The sequence below is a fragment of the Phascolarctos cinereus genome, unplaced genomic scaffold, assembly GCF_003287225.1.
Source record: "Phascolarctos cinereus isolate Bilbo 61053 unplaced genomic scaffold, phaCin_HiC Scaffold_4;HRSCAF=312, whole genome shotgun sequence".
NCBI classification, from domain to species: domain Eukaryota; kingdom Metazoa; phylum Chordata; class Mammalia; order Diprotodontia; family Phascolarctidae; genus Phascolarctos; species Phascolarctos cinereus.
The window spans coordinates 358,583,059-358,605,959 of NW_027555847.1; the positions used below are offsets into that span (position 1 = coordinate 358,583,059).

The window sequence follows — 22,901 nt, forward strand, 5'->3', positions numbered from 1 at the left end:
TAGATCCTGGCTGTTTATAGAACAGTTCTGTGACTATATTTCTCCTCAGGCCTCAGTTTCCTCATCTTGAAAATGCAGAGATTGGGTTAGGTGAACCTTAAGTTTTCCTCCAGCATTCTGAACTTTTTGTCACTAGCTGATCTCTGGTGGCTGCGTTTCTATAATTCTAGGATTGAAATAATTTTGTTTGGAGTTTTTTAATGTGGCATAGGTTTCATAGTGCAGTGAAAAGAGAACTGACTCTGGAGTCAGAGGATCTGGGTTCCAATTCTGTCTCTGTTACTCCCAAACTGTGTGACTGGTAGACAAGTCACTTTGCCTCTGGGCCTCAGTTTTCTCATCTGTAAAATGAGAGCATTAGACCAGGTGATTTTCTGAGATTCATGATCCTACAATTCTATGTATGCTCTATAGACTGACTTTATGGAAGGTGTGATGGACTTGGACTCAGGAAGATCTGAGTTTGAATCCTATCCTTGACACTTAAAAGCTATATAGCTATAGACTAGTCATTTAACTTCCCCAAGCCTCATATTCCTCTTCTGGAAAATGGGCATAATAAGATCTCTAGTGTAGAGTTGTTGTGAAGAGCAAATGAAAGGGAAGGGAATAAGGATTCCTTGAGTGTCTACTGGGGCAGCCAGGTGGTACAATCAATGGAGCACTGAGCCTGGAGTCAGGAAGATGCAACTTTCTGAGTTCATATCTGTCCTCAGCCACTTACTAGCTGTGTGACCCTGGCCAAATCACTTGACCCTGTCTGCCTCAGTTTCCTCATCTGCAAAATAAGCAGGAGAAGGAAATGGCAAGCCACTCTAGTATCTTTGCTAAGAAAACCCCAAATGGGGTCATGAAGAGTCAGGCATGACCAGTTGACTACACAACAATAAGAGTGTGTCTACTATGTGTCAGGCACTGTGATGAGTGCTTTTTTAAAAAAAAAAAACAAATATCTCATTTGATCCTTGCAACAACTTTGGAAGGTAGGTGCGATTGTTATCCCCACTTTATAGATGGGGAAACTGAGGCTGAGAGAGATTGTGACTTCCACAGGATCAAATAGCTAGTAAGTGTTTGAGGCAGGGATCAAATTCAAATGAAATAATATATGCAAAGCACTTTGTAAACTTTAAAGCATTATATAAATGCCAATTATTATTATACCACCTACCATAAAACATGACAATTAATAATAATAATAATGATATCTAACAGTTATATAGCACTTTAAGGATTACAAAATGTTTTACATATTTTATCTTATTATGATTCCCCCAATAACTGTGAGGTAGGTGCTACTATTATCCCCATTTTACAGATGGGGAAGCGGAGGAGCACTGAGAATACATGACTTGCCCCGGGTCAAGATTCAAGATCTTCCTTACTTCAAGTCCAACGTTCCATCTATTGTGCCACTCAGTTGACTGCAAATCTGTACTAGAGAAATTTAGTGCATCTGTCTTGTGCTCCATCCATTGAGATTTAGTCACTGATATAGCCCAAAGACATCCTAAGTGCTGCGCCATTAATAAGGGATATTTTCAGAGGTGACTCTGGGCGTAGGCTTATAGCCAGGTTCTCCCATATTTGGTGGCTGCTTCAGGCCTCATTGCCAGTCCTTTTGTTATTCAGTCACGTCTGACTCTTTGTGACTTCATTTGGGGTTTTCTTGGCAAAGATACTGAAGTGTTCTTTCTCCCATTCATTTTATGGATGAGGAAACTGAAGCAAACAGAGTTAAGTGACTTGCTCAAGGTCCCACAGCTAGTAAGTGTCTGAGGCCAGATTTGAACTCAGGAACATGAGTTTTCTTGACTCCAGGCCTAGCACTCCATCTACTGCACCACATAGCTGCTAGTCCTTTAGGCAACACCATAGCTGAAGAAATTTAACACTGGAAGCAGTAGAAACTCTGTCATTTGGGAATGAATAGGAGCTTGTGGGCAGGATTTCTGAGTTTACGGATGTCATTTGTACTGATACCAAAGAAAAACAGCCTGCACTATATTAACAGCTACTCTAAGAAGATAAAAGAAACCATTGAGCATCTGTGAGACTTTGGACTGAGGGCATTGGACAAGATGACCTCTGAGGTCTTTTCCAATAGTTATAGTCTGTGGTTCTGTGGAAGATATTGTGGGCCCTTGGTAGGACTTTGGGCCTTGGCCGGCCAAGTTCTTTCTGTTGTTTTTTTTCCTCCTCCAAGGAAAGAACTTTTTTTTTCTTTCTTACATTTGGATCATCTATTGGTCTCCTCCAGGAGACCTGTACCCATACAGCTAACTTGGCCTCCATCATATCATTTATGATTCACCACAAAACAGCCTCACTAGCTTAGGATTAGCTTTGATTTCAGAGTCACATTGACCTCTTTCATTCTCTCACTTTATTTCCGGAGGTTCAACTCTTTAAACTTTGTCTTGATAGATTTTTTTAGAAGCATGTGCTTATTTTCTGGGTCTGTGCATAGTTTTTGATCTTTGTTTTATTCCTTCTAGGAAAAAAAATGCCTCTCTGTTTCATGATACTGTGGTCCCATTTTCCTCTGTAGCTCTTTAACGTTCCAAAAGGACCACACGAAACCTGGAGGGTCTTGTTGAAAGGCAGAGGGCAGAAGTTCTGTTTCCTTTTTGAATTTCTAACATTGTGCTGTTTGGTCTTCCGGAAAAGACTCCGATACTTCATCAATGATGAACGCTTTTCCAAATATCTTGTACAGTTTTTGTTTTTGATGGGGTTTTTTTGGTGTATTTTGTAGGTATAAGACTAATTAATATCCCCATCCTAGAAGAACATGGGGCAAGAAGCAATTCACACTTCTTTTTCTCATCTTTCCTCTGTTTCTGTCTCTTTCTATCTGCCGCCATTTTCTCTCTCCTTCTATCTCCCTTTTCTCTTTCTCTGTCTCCCCTCTCTACCTCTCCCACTTGACCCACCACTGGCTAAAATGAACATTCACAGCAGCATTATAGGGAAATAATATTTAGATTGGTGCATTGGGAAAAGTGTTAGATTTGGAATGAAAGACTGGGTTCAAATCCCAGCTGTTGCTTCATGCTGGTGTACCCTTTGGTAAATCCCTTCACCTAGCTGGACCTTGGTTTCCTTACATGTAAATGAAAGAGTTTCATTGGATAATTTCTGAGGTCCCTTTCAGTATGAAATTTGTGATTCTAAGAAATCTCTGAAGACCAGGCCTCTAGGGTGTTCTAGAATGTGTGGATGTGGATGTGGATTCCTTGTTTAGTGGGTTTTCAAGTTTATAACACAGAAAACATCCTCAGCAATTTTAATTTTTTAAGCATCACCTTAAGCTTCTTTCCAGTAGAGATTATTTCATTTATTTTGTATTTGTATCTCCAGCGTAGCTTCATGACTGGCATGTTGCAAGCACTTAATAAGTGCTTTCTGATTGACTGGGTGATTTCTTTCAGTCATTGTCCAGATAGCCATTTCTGAACCTTCAGCATAGAAGGTTCCTTCAAAGCTTGGACCACGAGAGCTGTCCCGAATTAAAACACTTCAGAGACGACTCTGCTCCAGTGCTAAAGTGAACTGAAGTCCCAGTGTGGCCAGGCAGGTCAAAGGGACTAAAGTAGTCATTTCATAACAGTCACCATGAGGAGAACCTCACCACTAATAGGGGGAGTTGGAGGGGAAAAGGGGAAATGGTACTGCTGAAATGACTAATTGGCAAGATCCCTGAACTTAGATTAAATACTATTAAGTTGTTTCAGTTGTGTCTGACTCTTTGTGAATCTCTCAGCTGTTCATCCTGTCAGGCAGTTCCGATTGGTGGCAGCATGCAGATTGTTCCAAACAAATCTGAAGTATATATGGCAGAACAGTCTGTGCTGGCCTACTCCAGGGCCTTCCTCCTTCATACCCCACTGTCTCTGTTGGCAAAGATACTGACGTGGCTTTCCATTTCCATAAGACTAATTCAAATCCCTCCTCAGAAACTTACTAGTTCTATGATCTTGAGCAAATTACTTTCAGCCTCAGTTTCCTCATTTGTGAAATGAGGACAGCAATAGCACTTGCCTCACAAAGCAGTAAGGATCAAAACAGATAACACACTTCAGTGCTTTGCAAGTCTTAAGTTGATTTATAAATGCTAATTGTAGTTGTTATTCTGGCTTGGAGTAAAGAGAAAGACTTGCACGTACTCCCTCTTCTAGAAAGTCTGGTCTGAAGCAGATGCTTCCTACAAGATGGCAGGGGAAGGCTGGGGTGGGCTCTTGCTTTTCATAGTCACAGCGGCTCTTCAGTGCATCCCAAGTGCTCCAAGTAAGCAACTCTTTTTGATTGGCATTTAATATAGTAACATTTTTTCTTTTCATACATAAACCCTCAAGAAAATGACAAAGTTTGAACATAAATGACCAAAACTAGAAGGTAGAAGATTTCAATCCGAAAACCTGATTAGATGTCTTATCTATCTATAACTAAAAAGCATAGGAAATGGAGGCTTGGAAACCAAAGGTATCACTGGATACCTAACCCAAGGTGCTTAGCTCTTTTAGGTGGCCTTTAGGCTCAGTAGTGCAGAGAGATAGGGATTTTAAGAGGCAGAGACAAAGAGGAAGAGTATCCTAGTTATGTAGTATAGCTAGTTCAAAGATCTGGTGGCAGAAGATGAACTGTGGTGTGCAGGAAACAATTCCATGTGTTTTGCCTGCAAAGGCAAAGTGTGCCTTGCATGTCCTATCCCTTTCTCTCCACCTTTTTTCCTCCCATTCTCATGTTTTACTTCCTTTTTCTATTTCTTCTCCCCCCTTTCCCTCTTTCCCTTTCTTCCTTCTCCCTTCCCCAAATGTCCGTTTCATCCATAACTGGTCATCATACAGAACACAAATAAAATGTTTTATATGCTTTATTTATTGGATAAAGTTTATTTTTAAGTTGAATTCTATAACATATTTCTGTTTCTTAAAAGACAACAATCTATATAGTTAAGCAGCTTTTTTTTCTTGTGTGTGGTTCTCAATTCATTTTTCCCCCTTGCCATTCAGTGGACCTCGATATAATAAACCTCTGGAAAGAAGGCAACAAAGACGGTTGGGTATGAAGGAGGAAAGCCCTGGAGTAGGCCAGCACAGACTGTTCTGCTGTATATACTTCAGATTTGTTTGGAACACTCTGCATGCTGCCCCCAAATGGAATTGCCTGACAGGATGAACAGCTGAGAGATTCATCCCCTCCTGCTGCTGTTCCCACTCCACCATGGCTTCCCATTCTCTCTCTGGCCTTTTTCTCCAGTCTATTCCACTTCCACTTAGCCCTGCTCTCTGACTCCTGGCTCTGCCTTCCACTGAATCACCTTCTCACCAATCTATTCATCATCACCTCTACTTGTCCTATTTTCCCCAATTTTGGTGATAAACATTATTATCAACCCAAATACATTGACTATTAACCTAATTTATGGGATATTGTCCTAGTTTCTATACAGAATGAGTTGTTATGGTGACAAAAGGCCTTGGCCTCTAGGAGCAGGCCCTTTCATCTTTCATCACAATATCCAAGGAAATAGGGTTTCCTAATATGGTTTAATGTGTACCAAATACACCTCCAGTAGAACTGAACATTAAATCAAGGTGTGACTAGGCAGAAAGAGATGTATGTTTTGGGAGAATGGATGCATGTGTGAATGAGGTAGTAGGAAATCAGGGAGATACTTGGAAGGGCTACAAGTTCACTGGGTCAAAGAGGAGCCGGGAGCCAGAAAAACTTCTGAATACAGCCCAACCAGGTTAAAATGTAATTGGGAAATGTTTAACAAAAATAAGTAAAAATACAATTTGTTAATTTGTTGGTTTTCTAAGTCAATATGCAGCCAGCAGGGATCTATTTTCTATTTGAGTTTGACACCATTGCTCCAATAAATCCATGATTTGATCAGTGTGATTATTCCTTCTAGAAGGGTAGATTTCAACCCATCCAATCCACACCTTGGGACAGTAGGTGTCATGGTAGATAGAGTGCTAGGCCTGGGGTCTGGAACACCTGAGTTCAAATGTGGCTTCAGACACTTACTAGCTGTGTGACCCTGGGCAAGTCACTTAGCCCTATTTGCCTCCGTTTCCTCAACTGTAAAATGAGCTGGAGAAAGAAATGGCAAACCCCAAATGGGGTCACAAAAAGTATCACACAATTGAACAGCAAATCTGTACCTTTTCATTTTGAGCAACTCATCTACATCCTTCTATGAAAACTCCAATTTTTGAGGGGGATTAATGTAATTGACTAGAGCTTCTCCTGATCACCATTCCTGCAAGTAAATATAGAACGAATGTTTACATTAATAAAGTCACTGGAGGGGGGAAGAGGAGAAGGGCACCAACAATTGGGAAGATTGGGAGCTTCTTCTACATAGTCCTTGAGCTGAGCCTTGAAAAGCTCTAAGGATTCTCAAGGGTATAGTTGGGGAGAGAGAGCATTTCAGTCATGGGGGATAGTTTCTGCAATGGAATGTCCTGTATAGAAAACAGCAAATAGGTCAGTTTGTCGGGAACATTTAGTCTGTGAAGGGGAGTAATGCATAATCAGTGTGGAAGGATAGGTTGTAGCCAGATGGTAGGTGTTAAATGCCAGACAGAGGAGTTTGCCGTTAGGGAGCTGAAGCTTCTTTAGCAGAGGAGTGACAGGATCAGACCTTTAGGTCTTATTCCAGCTTTAGTAATAGTGCTCTGAAGTGGAGCCAAGATGGCAGAGGAGCATTAAGAATTGAAGCAAGGAGTCCTCCCCTCCCCACCCTGCAAGGATCTGAAGTCAATCAACAAAGATGTAGTTAGCACCATAACCTTCCTTGCTCTTCTCATCTCTGGGTCATTGAAAAGGCCTGTGATACCATCCTTCCTTACCTCAACTGCCTCTTGGAATCCTTTCAAAGGTCAAATCAAATGCCATCATCTGCGTGAGTCCCTTGTGATTACCCTCAGAAGCTAGTACCTCCCCTCTTGAAATTACTTTATATATACTTTTAATATGTTTTTGCATGTATTTATGTAACGCTGACTAACATGGCCCTCAGTGTGTATGAGACCAGGAAGGTAAGATTTCACTCCTCCCTCGGTGTTCTCTGACACCCTTAAGGGGATTGGAGGTATCTAGGCTCTCTTCATGGGACCAGACTCCACCAGTGATGCTCCTTCAAGTACAGGGAATGTAGATCCCCTGCACCCTAAGTCCATTTATCCACAGATAATTGAATTTGTTTTTACAAAGGAATATTTGCTTCAAAAGATAATCACAAAAGAACTAATGGAGTCTGAATACAGATTGAAACTTAACTTTCTTTTGAAATTATTTATTTATTTTAAGTTTTCAACATTCACTTCCATAACGTTTTGAGTTTTAAGTTTCTCTCCTACCCTCTCCCCCTACTCCCAAGATAGGCTCTACTTACACATTTATATTAAGCATATTTTCCCATTAGTCATGATGTAAAGAACAATTAGAACTAATGGGAGGAATCATGAGAATGAAACAATTAAAAAAAAACAAAGGAAAAGGAGAGCAAATAGTATGCTTCCATCTGCATTCAGACTCCATAGTTCTTTCTCTGGATATGGATAGCATTTTCCAGCTTTTGGAGTTGTCTTACATCCTTTCATTGCTGAGAAGAGCCACGTCTATCAAAGTCAGTCATTGCGCAGTGTGGCTGTTGCTGTGTACAATGTTCTTCTGGTTCTGCTCATTTCACTCAGCATCAGTTCATATAAGTCTTTCCAGATTTTTCTGAAGTCCATGGGGTTATCATTTTTTATAGCACAATAATATTCCATTATATTCATATTCCACAACTTGTTCAGCCTTTCCCCAACTGATGGGCATCCCCTCAATTTCAAATTGTTTGCCACCACAGAAAGAGCTGTTATAAATATTTTTGTACGTGTGAGTTCTTTCCCCATTTTTATGATCTTTTTGGGATATAGACCTAGAAGTGGTATTGCTGGGTCAAAGGGTATGCATAATTTTATAGTCTTTTGGGCAAAGTTCCAAATGAAGCATACTTTTTCAAACTATTTTTCTGGGTTTTTTTTGGTCTGTGTTTTCTTTCATAACACGGCTAATATGAAAATAGAGTTTGCAGGATGGCACATGTATAATCTATATGAAATCCCTTGCCTTCTCAAGAAGAGGAGGAGACAAGAAAGGAGGAAGAGAATTTGGAATTCAAAATAAAAAAGCAAATATTAAAAATTGTTTTTATGTGTAATTGGAAAAATAAAATATAAAAAAATTTAAAAAGATAATCATGAATATACAAATTTACTCCCCCAATACTTGGAATGAATAATCCTTCTTCCTAGCCTGTACCACCTCAGTCTCTGGAGATGGGAAGGCTATTAAGCTCATAACTTAGCTCTGTTCCTTTGGAGCAATTCCTACTTCTAAGTCCAAACCTCAAATAGGGTTCAGGGACTAGGTGTCCTGGATTCTTGGGGCTTCTATTCCAGGCTGGCATTATCCCACCTGTAATTCTGGCACCAAGGTCGCCTTGGTTCAAACGACATCCAGGTCCTGCAGGGATTGCCTCCAGCATCTAAAGGTGAGGAAAATACTCCCCTCCCCCAGAGGGGCGATAGGGAGCAAGGGAAGGAACGTACTTGTTCACCCATTTGGTTCATGTCTCCCATGCTGTGGGGGAAGTAGGATCTTCACTTTCTGGAAGCAGCGGATAAGAGTTGTTGAAAAGTGAGAAGCAGGAAAAGAGAAACTGGCTCAGTGTCACCAATTTTAAAGATGCAAGCAGCCAGTGCAGTGAGGCTACCTCCACTCGTGTGTTAGCAGATGAAGAAGCCTCCATGTTAGGCAATTTGGACATGCTCCAAGGCCGCCAGATTAGGCATGCCCAGCAAGCCTGCGTTTTACTTATATGAGTACATATTGGTTTATAAATGCAAACTATTTGAAAACAGGGGCTGTTTCATTTTTGTCTTTGCATCCACAGAACCTAGCACAGTACCTGGAATATAATAGGTGCTTAATAAATGCTTGTTGATTTATGTTTGATTGCTTAGGGTAATAAGGAAACAAAAAGTATGTATTTTGGTACTTGCCTTCAAGTAGATTACACTTTTCTTGAGCAAATGAGGCTACTGTGCCTGAAACACTTGACAAACAATGTTGAGGTGAGTATAATTAAATGCTGAATTGTGAAGTCACAGTTCTAAAGACTATAGATTAGAAAATTAGGAGAGAGAGGGTAGACTGGACTGCTTGAGGAGCACATAGGGAGGACATGTCCATAGTAGAACATGAGCTTGATAAGTACAATTTGGGTGATAATAGCTACCAATTAGCATTTTCAGAACTGCAAAGCACTGTACATATATTAACTCATTTGATCCTTACAACAACCTTATAATGTAAATACTTTTATTATCATTCCCATTTTATAGATGAGGACACTGAGGCTTGTCCAGGTACATACAACTAGTAAGTGTCTAAGGCAGGATTGTTGTTGTCGTTTGTCCTTCATTCTTGAAGAGTCAGGATAAAAGGATTGTTGAGGGTTGAGGGGAAAGAACATTTCTGGTAAGGGAGAACCACAGTAAACAAGGGCTTTGGAAAGGAATGAAAATGGTATGTTTGAGGGATGGCGAGGGAAAGATTCTTAGTTGGTCGATGCTTGGTGCGTGGTAAAGACCCCTTTGTTTAATCTGATTGCTGCTGGCAAATGGGTGCAGATAGAACAGAGAGTAATCTTACCCACTGGAAGTCAAGTTTTTGTGCAAGAAGTCTTTGTATTCCTTTGTAATTTGTGTGATGTAATAGGAGACAGGAAATCCTCAATTTTGAATCCCATCTTTATCACTTCCTAGCTTCTGAGAGGGAGCTTGGTGTTGTGGTTAGTGTACTGGATTTGGATTCAGTAAGACCTGGATTCACATCCCAGTTCAGTTACAGCAATAGCTGTGTGACCTTAGGTAGGCTACATAAACTTTCTGCGTCTCGGTTTCCTTGTAAGTAAAATGAAGAAGTCATACTCTATGGAATCTATGATCCTTCTTCAGTCTTTTCCAGCCTTTCTAGCATAGACCTGGATAAGTAAATGCTTAGTAAATATTTGGTTGGTTGGGAGTTAAATCATATTCCCTATGTGCATAGTAATGCATGTTTTTATAGAAATGAAAAACTTGTAAAGAGGTTGTTTTCCTTTTCTGGGTTGGATTCTTGGTTTTCCTTTCATAGGGAACTCCCAATAAGAAAACTCCCTCCGTCTATGTGCAAAGTGCTGCTGCTTAGCAATTCCTAGTTTTACAGAGTCTCCCGGGGCACGGAGAAGCTGAGTGAATTGCCCAGGGTCCAATAGTTAGGATGTCTTGGAGGTTTGGTTGTTTTGAGTCCAAGACTGTCTCTCTATCCACTATTCTTCACTGCCTCATAGTGTTATATTATAAAGCAAAGGTAGAGAAATGGTAGTAGGCAGATCACTCACCCAGATGACATTTATTGGAGTACCAACTCTGTCATTGACTAGCTGTGTGACTTTGGGTGACAGACTTAGCTTCATTTAGCTGCAGTCTTCTCATTTGTAAAATGGAAATAATGATACTTACCCCTGTCTACCTGAGAACTTCAATATAGTGTGGAAATACTTTGTAAAATGTAAAACATTGCCATGGGCAAGTAGGTGGGGCAGTGGATAGAGCACCAGGCCTAGAGTCAGGAAGGCTCATCTTCTTGAGGTCAAAGCCGGCCTCAGACATTTATTAGCTGTGTGACCCTGGGAAAGTCACTTCACTCTGTTTGCCCCAGTTTCCTCATCTGTAAAATGAGCCAGAGAAGGAAATGGCAAACCACTACAGTATCTTTCCCAAGAAAACCCCAAATGGGGTCATGGAGAGTTTGATATGACTGAAACGACTGAACAAAAACAAAACTTTGCCCAACTATAAATTACTCTTGTTTCTAGGAGCCATTGGCATTATAAGGCTTAGAATCCTAGAATTTTAAGATAGAAGGGATTTTATAAAATTATCTAGGGTAACCCTGTCATTTAGAACTGAGGAAACGGAGATCCACAATTAAGTGACGTGTTTGTGGTCATACAGTAGGTTAGTGGCAGAGTAAAGGCTAAAATTTGGGTTTCCTAACTCTCCACTCTATTGAGCTTCTTCTATGGAACCTCGCAATCTAAAACTCACAGAAAATACAACAACTAGTCAGTTAATAAAATGTTAATTTTATTTAGCTTAGTTTTTAAATTTTAATGTTAATTTATTAACATTGATAGCTATTAATTGAGTACCTACTATGTGCCAGGCACTCTGCTAAGCACTGGGGATACAAATACCTAAGGACAAAAGGAATTAGTTTAAAGCTACAAACTGAGGGATTTATTCCCAAGGAAGAGTTTCTTGCTAGTACAAATTGGGACATTGGGATATGCTTCTGGCAGAGGCAGCAGAAGCCCCTCCTGACTGAACTTTCAAAGAGTAGTCATTCTCCTTTGTCTTCCTGGCATTACTCATGTGTGCTCTTCCTGGAGGTAGAAAATCACAGACTCAGTGGACTTTCAAGGATCCCCTGGCTTGATGGCTCTAAGAAAACTGCTTTTTAAAAAGTTTCTGGAATCTGTGCTTAAAGGATGTTGTCAGTTCCCCTTAGGATCCCAAATCATAGATAGAGAACTGGAGTTTCATTTCAGATAAATCAACCTGATTGATTTTTTTTAGAGCAACTGCTTACAAGCTAAGAATGTGTTGAGGGGAAAATAAAACACTACCATCTTGTCTTTGAATAGTTATTTTCAACTTCTCAATGACAATAGCAACAAAAAAATATTATGGGACTGAGCCCTGGCTGAGCTCCAAGAAATCTACCCAGGAGAAATGTTCTATAAAATTAAAAGAATTCAGATCTGGAAGGACCTTAGAAATCATCTGGTTCAGTCTTACTTTAAGATAAGGAAACAGAGCCTCAGAGAAGTTGTGACTTCTTTAGTAAGGGAGCAGCAGACAGTGTGTAAGCAGCAGAGCTAAGGTTCATATGTGTTTCCACTTTGTCACACTGTTAACTACTGTCTAACACCTACTACCAGAGTCAGTTTTAAGGTTAAGGGACTGTTTTTATACAGCCTGATGTGGCAGGTAAGTGGTATGATGAATAGAGCTTTGGATCTGGAGTCAGAAAGATCAGAGTTCAGTTCTGGCCTCAGATACTCAGTGTTGTGTGACCCTGAACAAATTACTTAACCTCTATCTTCCTCAGTTTCTTCATCTGTAAAATGGGTATGACAATGCTAGCACTTGCCTCCCAGGGTTGTTGTGAAGATTAAAATGAGATAATATTTGTAAAGCACTTTACAAAATATGAAGCACAGTGTAAATGCTAGCTATTCTTATTATTGACACATAAACTTCCAACATTAGCAGCTCATTCCTTTAACTTAAGGAATTGTTTCCTATTAAAATATGGTTGTGCATGGAAGGAGTAGCACATTAAGTCTTCTCACCATGTTTACTTTATTCTGAATGAGTATCGGATTCTTTCCAAAAGACAGTGCGTTTATATGGGGGGCATGGAAGAAAATAGGAGATGTCATGATGCTTAGTTGGAGAGGTAGCCCTGTCAGAATATCACTGTTGGATACAGAAATCCAGTGAAAAGGCAGGCAGGAGGGTACTGTATCCACATTTTGCCTACATGCTAGTTCTGTCTAGGGATAGCTCTCCCTCCAGCCTCCCTTCCCAGCATAGGTCATATAGGCATGTTGCAACTGATGGCAAGCCTCTAAAGAAATGGGCAGTTCAATTTGTGTTCAGTCTCAAACTGGTTCTTGGGAAGTTAGGGCAGTGAAATTAGCCAACTGGAAATAGGGATCGTAATGATCTTTGTGTATCCTTCAGTGTCCAGACTTTCAATTCAACAGATTCACAAACCCTTTATTAAGGGATTACTAGGTGCTAGGTACTGGTGATACACATACAATGAAAAAATGCCAACTATTTTTAAAGAGTTTTTATTTTACTACCTTTATGGCACAGGGCCTTGTACATAGTAGGGTCATAATAAACAGTTGCATTGTGTTGAATCAGTTTGGAGAAAATGTGGCTTTAGAATTTCTCCTGAGCTCTAATAGGAATGGTGGTTCCTAACATGACATGAATTAGTCTTATAATTTCTTATTGTTAAGTTATTTCAGTCATGTCCTGCTCTTCGTGACCCCATTTGTTTTTTTGTTGTGGTGGTTGTTGTTTTTTGCAGAGACACTGGAGTGGTTTGCCATTTCCTTCTCCAGCTCATTTTACAAATGAGGAAACTGAGGCAAATAGGTGAAGTGACTTGGCCGGGGTCATACAGCTTATAAGTATCTGAGGCCAGGTTTAAACTCAGGTCTTCCTGACTCCAGGACTGGCATTCTATCCACTGCACCACCTAGCTGCCCATACATTACTCCTTTGAGTGTTGAAAGTGCACTATGATCCCACCAAACTACTCTTTCTGTTGAAGCACACCTTACACTGAACATTTCATTGTCTATCTCTGTGCCTTTGCAAGGGTAGCTCCCCCATGGTTGGAATGTGTTCCATCCCTTTCCCAGTCTCTTAGAATTCCAAGTGTGCTTTAAAATTCAGCTCAGATGTCAGTCCCTGCATGTGGCCCATCTTGATACCCTCAACTTCTAGTGCTTCTCCCCTCCAAGTTATCTTTGTGTGGGTGTGTGTGTATATGTGTGTATACATGTATATGTATACATACATATATGTATAATGTACTTCTATATATCCATGTTTTCTCTCCCCATAGAAAGTAAGCTCCTTAAGGGCAGGAACTATTTCATTTTGATATTTTTCTCCCCAAAACTTAGCACAGTGCCTAGCCTATAGCAGGTATTATACAGTATAAATACTTTTTGATTGATTGAATAGCTGTTGTGAATAAGATACTGTATCAGCCACTGGGACTCAAAGAGCTTTCTATCTAGTGGAGGAAGGGGATGCGATGAGGCAAGATCAAGGAGCAATCAGTTCCTTTGTAAATCAAACCTCAGACCCTTCCTTTCAGAACAGTCTGGATTCTGCTAGATTAAAGGAATGGGAACAACATGCTGCAATACACATGCCTGCCAGATGTGCACAGCTGTGTGTGAGTACCTACAGATATGTGCTGTGCAAGCTCATGTAAGCTACATGGAAAAACTCAAGTGACTGTCTGATGCTTTTAAGAGGTAGAATCTGACAGAACAGAAGAAATCCAGAGTTTTATTATGAAGCTTTCTTTTCTAAGCATCCCTACAATGTAGTGATTCTTAATGGTTAGGTCTGTGAACTTTAAAAAAATACATTTTGATAACTGTATTTTAATATAACAGCTTTTCTTTGTAATCTTCTGTGTTTTATTTTGTGCATATAAACACACGATCCTGAGAAAGGGTCTGTGGGCTTCACCTCACTGCCAAAGGGGTCCAAAGCAGAAAGAGCTAAGAAACCCTGCCATAACCTGACCTAAGTGTCTCTGCTCATCATCTTTCCTCCTTGTTCTTGTCATAGTGGGTCCAAGTTCACCTTTTTGGCCACTATTGTGGCATCCTGCTGATGCCTCAGTCTAATCTAGATACGGTGAAAGTCTTACTATGACTGGGAAATGACTTTGTAGCTGAGGGGCAGTTTATCCAAATTTGTGAATGGATTTCTTGGGAATATTTGGGCTGGATGTTTGGTCTCCTCCCACTTCTACTAGTGGGATAATATATAAACAAACCCAGCAACCAATAGTGTTTGGCAGAAGAATGCAAATGGAAAGTGAACATTTGGGAAAACAGCAGCACCTTCCGGTGTCCCCATTCCTGCTAATGGGGATAAATGTGATAATGATGGCTTGGCCCAGAGTCCCATCTATCTCTGCACAGCTTGGAGCCAGAGTTTGCGACTGAGGAAACACAATTAAAATCTCATTGTTGTATGAGTGTTCTCTTGTTACCTCCTTTTTTTCTTGTTCCGTTGTTTCAGTTATGTTCGACTCTTTGTGACCCCATTTGGGATTTTCTTGGCAGGAATACTGGAATGGTTTGCCATTTCTTTCTTCAGCTCATTTGACATATGAGGAAACTGAGGCAAACAGGGTTAAGTGACCTTCCCAAGAGGTCACATAGCTAGTAAGTGTCTGAGCCTGGATTTGAACTCAAGTCTTCCTGACTCCAGGCCTAGCCACTGCATCCCAGCTGCTCCAGTTGCCTCTCTTAGGAAAGTGATATTCATTTTAATAGAAGTCACACAATGTTCACAGAATCCCTGGCCCTATTGGGAGACCTGTTTTGTTACTATAGAGCAAAAATGTACTCTAAAAATCCACATCAGATTCAAGTTCTCTTTTTGCACTCTGCTTATGTTTAATTATAGAAATGGAACCAAATCCCTGAGCTGTATGGAGTCTATTTCCAGATGTTTTAATGCCTTGATTCTTCCTGTGAGAAGCCTTCAAGGAAAAGCAGTGACCGAGAAAATGACAGTCCTCAAAAGAACAACAGGAAGAAGTGCTGGATTTGGAGTGAAAAAAAAATGTGGCTTGAATGCCAGTTCTGTCATCTGTTCCCTTTTATGACAAACTCTTGGAGTCTCCATTACTTCATCTGTAAAAATGGTACCACTAGATCAGTGATATCAAATTCAGACAGGAAGAGGGGCTACTAAACCCTGCAAAAGATCTCTGTGATCCGCATGTTCACTGAGAAAACTCTATATTGACATTATCTAAATTCTATCATATTTTTATTTATTTTGTTAAATATTGCCCAATTACATTTCAATCTGTTTTGGGAAGCCTTTGACACCGCTAGACTAGACGATCACTAAGGTTCTTTATGGCTCTAAACCCCAGGGTCCTATGTCAGGATGACTGGAACTCTGGGTCAGATGGGTTTGCTGTGGTCCTTCTTGACTTGTAATTCAATAGAAATTGAAGAATATCACTAATTAAGGTATGGAACTAGTTATTTCCACCTAGATAAACAATTTTGTATAGAAGATTGACTTGGAAGTCAAGAAAATCTTGATTCAAGTCTTGCTTTCTGACACATATATTCTATTTGGCTATCGACAAGTTACTTAATTTTTGGAGGGAGTTTCCATGCTGGGAGGTCCCCAGAGACTGAAAACAAATGTAGACCAAAAAAAAAGTAAGATAAAATTTCAAAAGTGGCCCCCTTAAGCTGTTGTTAGATGCCAAATTAAGTTATCTCTGGCAACAAGATACCTCTTCTTTCATGAGTTTCTTTTTTACTTGTAATTCACTGATTGTTTGAATCATCTTTATGCCTATGATGCTGAGCATCATAATACTCAGCATACATAGTAAGGCAGACTAGGGATTTTCCATAGATTAACTTGGAGTGACATATTTCTTAGGGAATTTGTTCTCAGATTGGTTTTCTCAGGTCCTGTTATTACCCTGAGATTCAGGGTCCATGGGCTGGTCTCAGAGGTCCAACTCCTATCCTGTCTCCAAGTCAAAAACTGTATTTTGGAACTGTCAACCCAAATGAGAGCATTCTGGAAAAGGATTAATGTGTGTGTGGGTATAAGTATTAGATTCATAACAGGGGAGCTCATAAGTGCAATCCATCAAAATGTTTCTTTCTGACAGATATTCTGCTCTAGATGGGAGAATGAGGTTCCCAGAGGAGGAACATGATATAAGGGATGGTCTGTGGTAACATGGTATAATAGACAGAGTGCTGAATTTGGGGTCAGAAGAACTGGGTTCAAATTCTAGGACAACTTGCTTAACCTCTCTGTTTCTCAGTTTCCTTGAGTGTAAAATGATGAGGTTAGACTAAACAACCTTGAACTCTGCCTCTAAAATTCCCCCTTGAGTGGTATAGCCATGAGCACTGGTACTGTGCAGAAGTGAGTTGTAGAGAGCCAGCAGGTGGCTCTATTCCAAGATGGGGTAGGAACAGGTCTAGCAATGAGGATGCCTTGGTCATGTTGTGTGTAACTCTTGCTTCTTGTAGATAACATGATTATATCTTAGCCTACCTGTTCTTGCATCAGCAACCTTGTGATGAGCAGTTCACACTCTAGGCCAATGGAGAGGAATGGTTAAATGAATGAATGAATAAGTGAGTGAATCAATGAATGAATAAAAAAAAACATTAAATCGCTGACTTTCTATGTGTTGGGAATTTTTCCATGTGTTGTTGATTTTAGTTGGGTATTCAACACATACAATGGAAGTGGTGACCAAGAGAATTGGTTTTGGGAGTCCAGGGATGGAGAGTCTATCCATATGCAGTTAATTGACATGACCTTTCTGGATTTGGGTACTGTGCCAAAAGTAAGAGGTAGAAAGCTAGGGCTGGGGTGAGGTGAGGGTATATTCTTGTGTCAGAAGAGCAGGTAGCAAGATACCAGGGGTAAATAGCTGGAGGGCCTATGACACTGATTTGGGGCTAGCTAGATACAGTAGAGTACATAGGTTTTTACTCATTCACCAATCAAGAGAGCTTAGCTTGGGTTCCAAGAGATGAAGCATCAGGTCAGGGTAAGATGGCAGGGAGTTCAAATAGAGTACCTGGAAAGGCTGTTGGTTGGATAATATACCCACGGGCAGTTTAGAAAGTGCTGAAGTTATTAGGAGGCCATGTCATTCATGCACATCATTAAGTTACTATTGAGGGATCCTACTTGGTGACTGGTAGCAGTACTGGACAGCCCTTTAGATGCATACAGAGGAGGAAATGTATGTTTGGGGCTGAATAGTGAACGACAGAAATGCTGATCTTCAGTAAGCAGCAACATCTACACAATTTTGTTTTCTCTCAGTTTTTCTTTCACTTACAAGAAGTTGATCCAAATCTTATTGAATATATTTTCAGACTGGATTTTTTCGCCTGCCACATGGAGACTATTTCATTGAACCTGTTAAAATGCATCAATTGGTTGAAGGAAAGCATCACCTACATATCATTTACAAGAGACAAGTACATCCAGATTCTCTGAGGAAGAAGTGGGGCTCTCTGGAACAAAAGGAACCTGCTTGTGGATTAAATGGTATGGGGACCTTCTTTTTTCTACTGTTTGAGAGGGGTAGTTGGGAAGTGGGATCTTTAGAAACTAAGGTGTTTATTCCAAAATGCCTTTTCTTGTACAGCCCTGTTTATATTGTTTCTTCTTCATTCAGAAAAAAATTGGTTTCTATTTCTAGGCCTTGTTCTGATTTGTTTTATCTAAATCGGCTCACTTGTTTGTGCTAAAGTTTCTTCTTTTGTGAAATGGAAGAAAAGAACTTATAGGCTCTCTGAACATAGTAAGTGATGCTATTGATCAGAATGGTCAATTATATTTTAAAGAAGTAAAGAAATATTTTAAGAGGTGGATATTAGAAATAAAAAACATTTTGATTATTTTTAATGTTACAAATATAAAACATTTGGCTTTTATATTATCAGATAGCTTTTCACAGCTACATGTAATAAGGACTAGACCACTGACTCTCAAAGTATAGCCTGCAGATCCTTGGGAGTCCCTAAGATCTTTTCAGGGAGTCTATGTGGTTAAAATTGTTTTCATCATAATATTAGTATATTTAAATTTCTAATTTGGTAAATATTGATAGATATAACCCACATAAACAAAAGCTCTTCAGAGGTCCTCAGTAATTTTTGGGGGGGCAATTGGAATTAAGTGACTTGCCCAGGGTCACACAGCTAGTAAGTATCAAGTATTTGGTCTGAGGACGGATTTGAACTCATATCATCCTGACTTCAGGGCCGGTGCTCTACCCACTGCACCACCTACCTTCCCCAAGTCCTCAATAATTTTTAAGAGTGTAAAGGTGTATTGAGACCAAAAAGTTTGAGAATCACTGGACTTGATAAATATTTGACAATACATATGGCATAGGTATAGTGAAGAGAGGACTGGATTTGACATCAGGGCACCTGGGTTTGAAGTCCAGCTCTGATATTTATTATGTGTAACCATGGACAACTTACTTCTCTTCTCTGAACCTCAGTTTCCCCATCTGTATAAATGAGGATGCTTGTACTATCATTCTCATAAAGGTGTCTTGAGGAGAGTGTGTGACAAACCTGGAAATGCTGTGTTTTGGTGAGTTGTTATGATCATTTGCAGGAAAAATGAAAAAATAAGGTCACCTTATTAGGTGGCAGATCCAGTTATCACTATATTATGGTTTGGTTATTGTTGATATTTTCCTCGTTAATTTTACTTTGCATACATGCCATGGTGAACAAGCTACATCATGCCACACACGCAGGACATACATTGGATGGTATCAGAGTGGTTGCAATGACACTTCCTCTCACCTTGATTATGGGATGATTTTTTGGAGGTAAACTGTGTAAGACTTTCTTCTTTTAGTATGCAGGAGGGCTGATACTGATTATCAGGTGTCTGTTGAGATTTTGAAATAGCTTTGAAAATTATAGGATAAGCTCCTATTTCCATGTGCACTTTACTCACATCAACCTGGTGGTGTAGGTAGTACTAGTGTGGTTATTTCCATTTTGCAGATGCAAAAACCAAGGCTTGGAGATACTTCATGGTCCCACAGATGGTAAATTTTCAAAAAAGGGTTTGAACCTGTTTGTCCTATTGTCAACTTCTGTGCAATGTCCAATACCCTGATTCTCAAAAGAAGACCAGAGAGATGGCGTGTTTATAGAGTTTACAGTACATAAGGGAAAAGGATCTTGAGTTGCAAGGGATAAGTTGGCTAACAATGTGGAAATTAGGAAAAGGCAACGCTGAAAAAGGCTTGGAAAGGTTAGTCATTCAACGAGCATTTATTAAGCACCTGCATCTACAATGTACAATGCAAAGAAAGGCAAATGACAGTCTCTGATCTCAAGGAGCTCCCAGTCTAATAGGAGAGACAATGTGCAAGGAATTGTGTACAAATGAGAGATGTACAGGGTAAATTGTAGGTAAACTCAGAGAGAAAGCACTAACATTAAGAGAGACTGGGAATGGGATTGGCTTCTTGTAGAAGGTGGGAATTAGCTGGGACTTGAAAGAAGTCAGGGAAGGCAGGAGGCAGAGAAGAGGAAGGAGAAAATTCTAGGCATGGGGGACAGCCAGTGAAAATGCCCCATATCAAGAGATGGAGCATTTTATGTGAGGAACAGCACAAAGTCAGAAAACAAGAGGTTGCTTTAAGAAGAGAGGTAAGGATAGAAGTTGGCATATAAGTTGTTTAACTTCTCTGAGGCCCCTGAAATAAAAGTATTAGCAGCTTTGTGAATGTGCTCTGTAGGATTGGCATAGTCTCTATATAGCAAAGCAACTCAAGAGACTGAGATGTCTTCTCTGTGTCATGAAAATAGATGGAGGCTTTGATCTTTGATTTCCTGTCCATTGAAGTTATTGCTTCATTGTCCTTTATTTGACTAGCTGTCTCAGACAGAGCCATAGCATTTGAAGGGCATTGCTCGATGCTCATACCCCAGCTGGAAGTCTCTCCTTTCAGTTACATACATTTTCCACAAAACATCTCAGCCTTCAGCCTTGCTCCAAGTTGTTTGTACATAAATTTGAATTATTAGCATCTTTATCATTATCAGTTTGCTTTTTCATATTATTTGATGGAATCTATTGAAAACTTACATTATTATTTTTTGTTTTCTTTTTTTAATGGGGTTCAGATAGAAATGTTCTCTCATATCCTGCTACTATTCTTTTATATTTAAAGTGTAGTCGACTATTGTGTAGGGGGATTAAGTGATTTCTTTGTGCAAATGATTAAGAGTTTGGGGATGAGAAGTAAATCGGTGGAACACATTTGGTATCCAGTGTATAGAAATAAATCACCATAGTTTCATAGTGTTTGACAGACCCAAAGACCACAACTACTAGGATAAGGAGCCCACTATTGGACAAAAGTCTATGGAGAATCTGAAAAGCGGTCTGGCAGAAATTAGATTTAGATGAAGATTTCATACCACATGCCACAATGGATATATGACTTAGACATAAAAGGTTGCACCATAAACAAATTAGAGGAGCAAGGAAGAAAATATCTTTTACAACTGTGGACAAAGGGTAAGTTCATGACTGAAGAAAAAATAGAGATACTTATAAAAGATAAATGGACAATATAATTTTTTTTTACAAGCAAAATCAATGTAGTTAAAATCAGAAGGAAAATTGTTAACTAGGGACAGATCTTTGCAATAAGCTTCCCTAATAAAGGTCTGGTATCCAAGATATATAAGGAACTGATTAAAATATGTAAGAATGACAATGACTGCCTAATAGATGAATGGCCAAAGTATATGAACATGGAGTTCTCAAGGGAATAAATTTGTCTACCAATAAACATGAAAAATGCTTTAATATCATTAAATGTCAACAAAAAGAGACACAATAATTAATCTTTAATAATGGAAATGAAAATCAAAACAATGACATTGCATCTCACCCCTGTCATGTTGGTAGAGATGACTAAAAAGGGAAATGATGATTGTTGAAGGGCTATGGGAAAACAGGCACTTTAGTCCACTGTTTCCTTAGGAGATGCCTCATTTAATATCAATTGTTCTTGACATTATTGTGTTGGTAGTATGTTTTCAATAGAGAATAATTTTCCATGTAGACATCAGATGTTGTAGTAGAATCTCAAAATGTGATATGGAGACCTATGGGGGTTCCCAAGACCCTTTCAGGAAGTTTATGAGGTCAAAACTATTTTCATCAGAAGACTAAGATGTTTACATTCCTAACATGGTAAATATCAATAGATAAAACCCACATAAACAAACATTATCTGCAGAGAGGGATGTCCTCAACATTTTTTAAAAAATTATTTATTTTTCATGTTCTTTTTTTTTTTTTAAGTTTTGAGTTCCAAATTCTCTGCCTCCCTGTCAGTCACCCCACTTACTGTGAAGACAAGCAAAATGACATCAATTATGCATGTGAAAACATGTAAAATATACTTCCATTTTGGATGTATCACAAAAAAGACAAAAAATACAAAAAGTGAGATAATTATACTTCAGTTTGCACTTAGAGTTCACCATTTCCCTCTCTGGAGGTGGATAGCATTGTTTGATTATGAGTCCTTTCAAACTGTCTCAGATCATTGTATTGATTAGAGTAGCCAAGTCTTTCACAGTTGATCATCATCATGACATTGCTGTTACTATGCACAATGATTTCCTGGTTCTTCTCACATCACATTGCACCAGTTCATATAGGTCTTACCATGATTTTCTTGAAACCACTCCCTCATCATTTCTTAGAGCACAGTAGTACTCCATCATAATCATTATGCCATGACTTGTTCAATTAATGAGTTTCCCCTCAATTTCCAATTCTTTGCCACCACAAAAAGAGCTGCTATAAATATTTTTACACGTGGGTCTTTTCTTGTTTATTTGCTGTCTTTGGGATACAGACCCAGTAGAGGTATTGGTGGGTTAAAGGGTATGCACAGTTTGATAGCTTTTTGGGCATAATTCCAAATTATTCTCCAGAATGGTTGGACCAGTTCACAACTCCACTAACAATTTATTAGTGTACTAATTTCCCCTCATTCCCAGGAGCATTTTTCATTTCTGATAGGTGTATGGTGTTACTTCAGATATGTTTTAATTTTTATTTTTCTAATCAATAGAGATTTAGGGCATTTTTTCATATGATTATAGATAGCTGTGATTTCTTCTTCTGAAAACTGCCTGGTCATATCCTTTGTCCTCAATAATCATTAAGAGTTTAAAGAAGTTCTAATGTATTTATTATGTTGGATCTATTTTATACAATTTCAGTATATAGATGACCCAAGAATGTGGAACATAGTCAAAGGCGTTGGGAAAATCAATAAAATAACATAAGAGTTGTAGTAAATTGTGTCACTTTGGAGCATCTTTTCTAGTATCGAATCAATAATGGATTTCTCTTTATACCCCTAAAACTCTTTGG

General features: G+C 39.3%; 1 protein-coding gene across 2 annotated transcripts in view; it reads left to right on the forward strand.

Moving 5' to 3' along the window:
• ADAMTS12 (ADAM metallopeptidase with thrombospondin type 1 motif 12) overlaps nt 1–22,901 on the forward strand; it is a 534,685-nt gene that overhangs the window by 140,106 nt on the left and 371,678 nt on the right. For both annotated transcript variants that reach the window (XM_020995368.2, XM_020995376.2), the window contains exon 3: nt 17,834–18,008. In XM_020995368.2, coding sequence (XP_020851027.1) covers nt 17,834–18,008 — 175 coding nt within the window. The remainder of the gene's footprint in view (nt 1–17,833; nt 18,009–22,901) is intronic.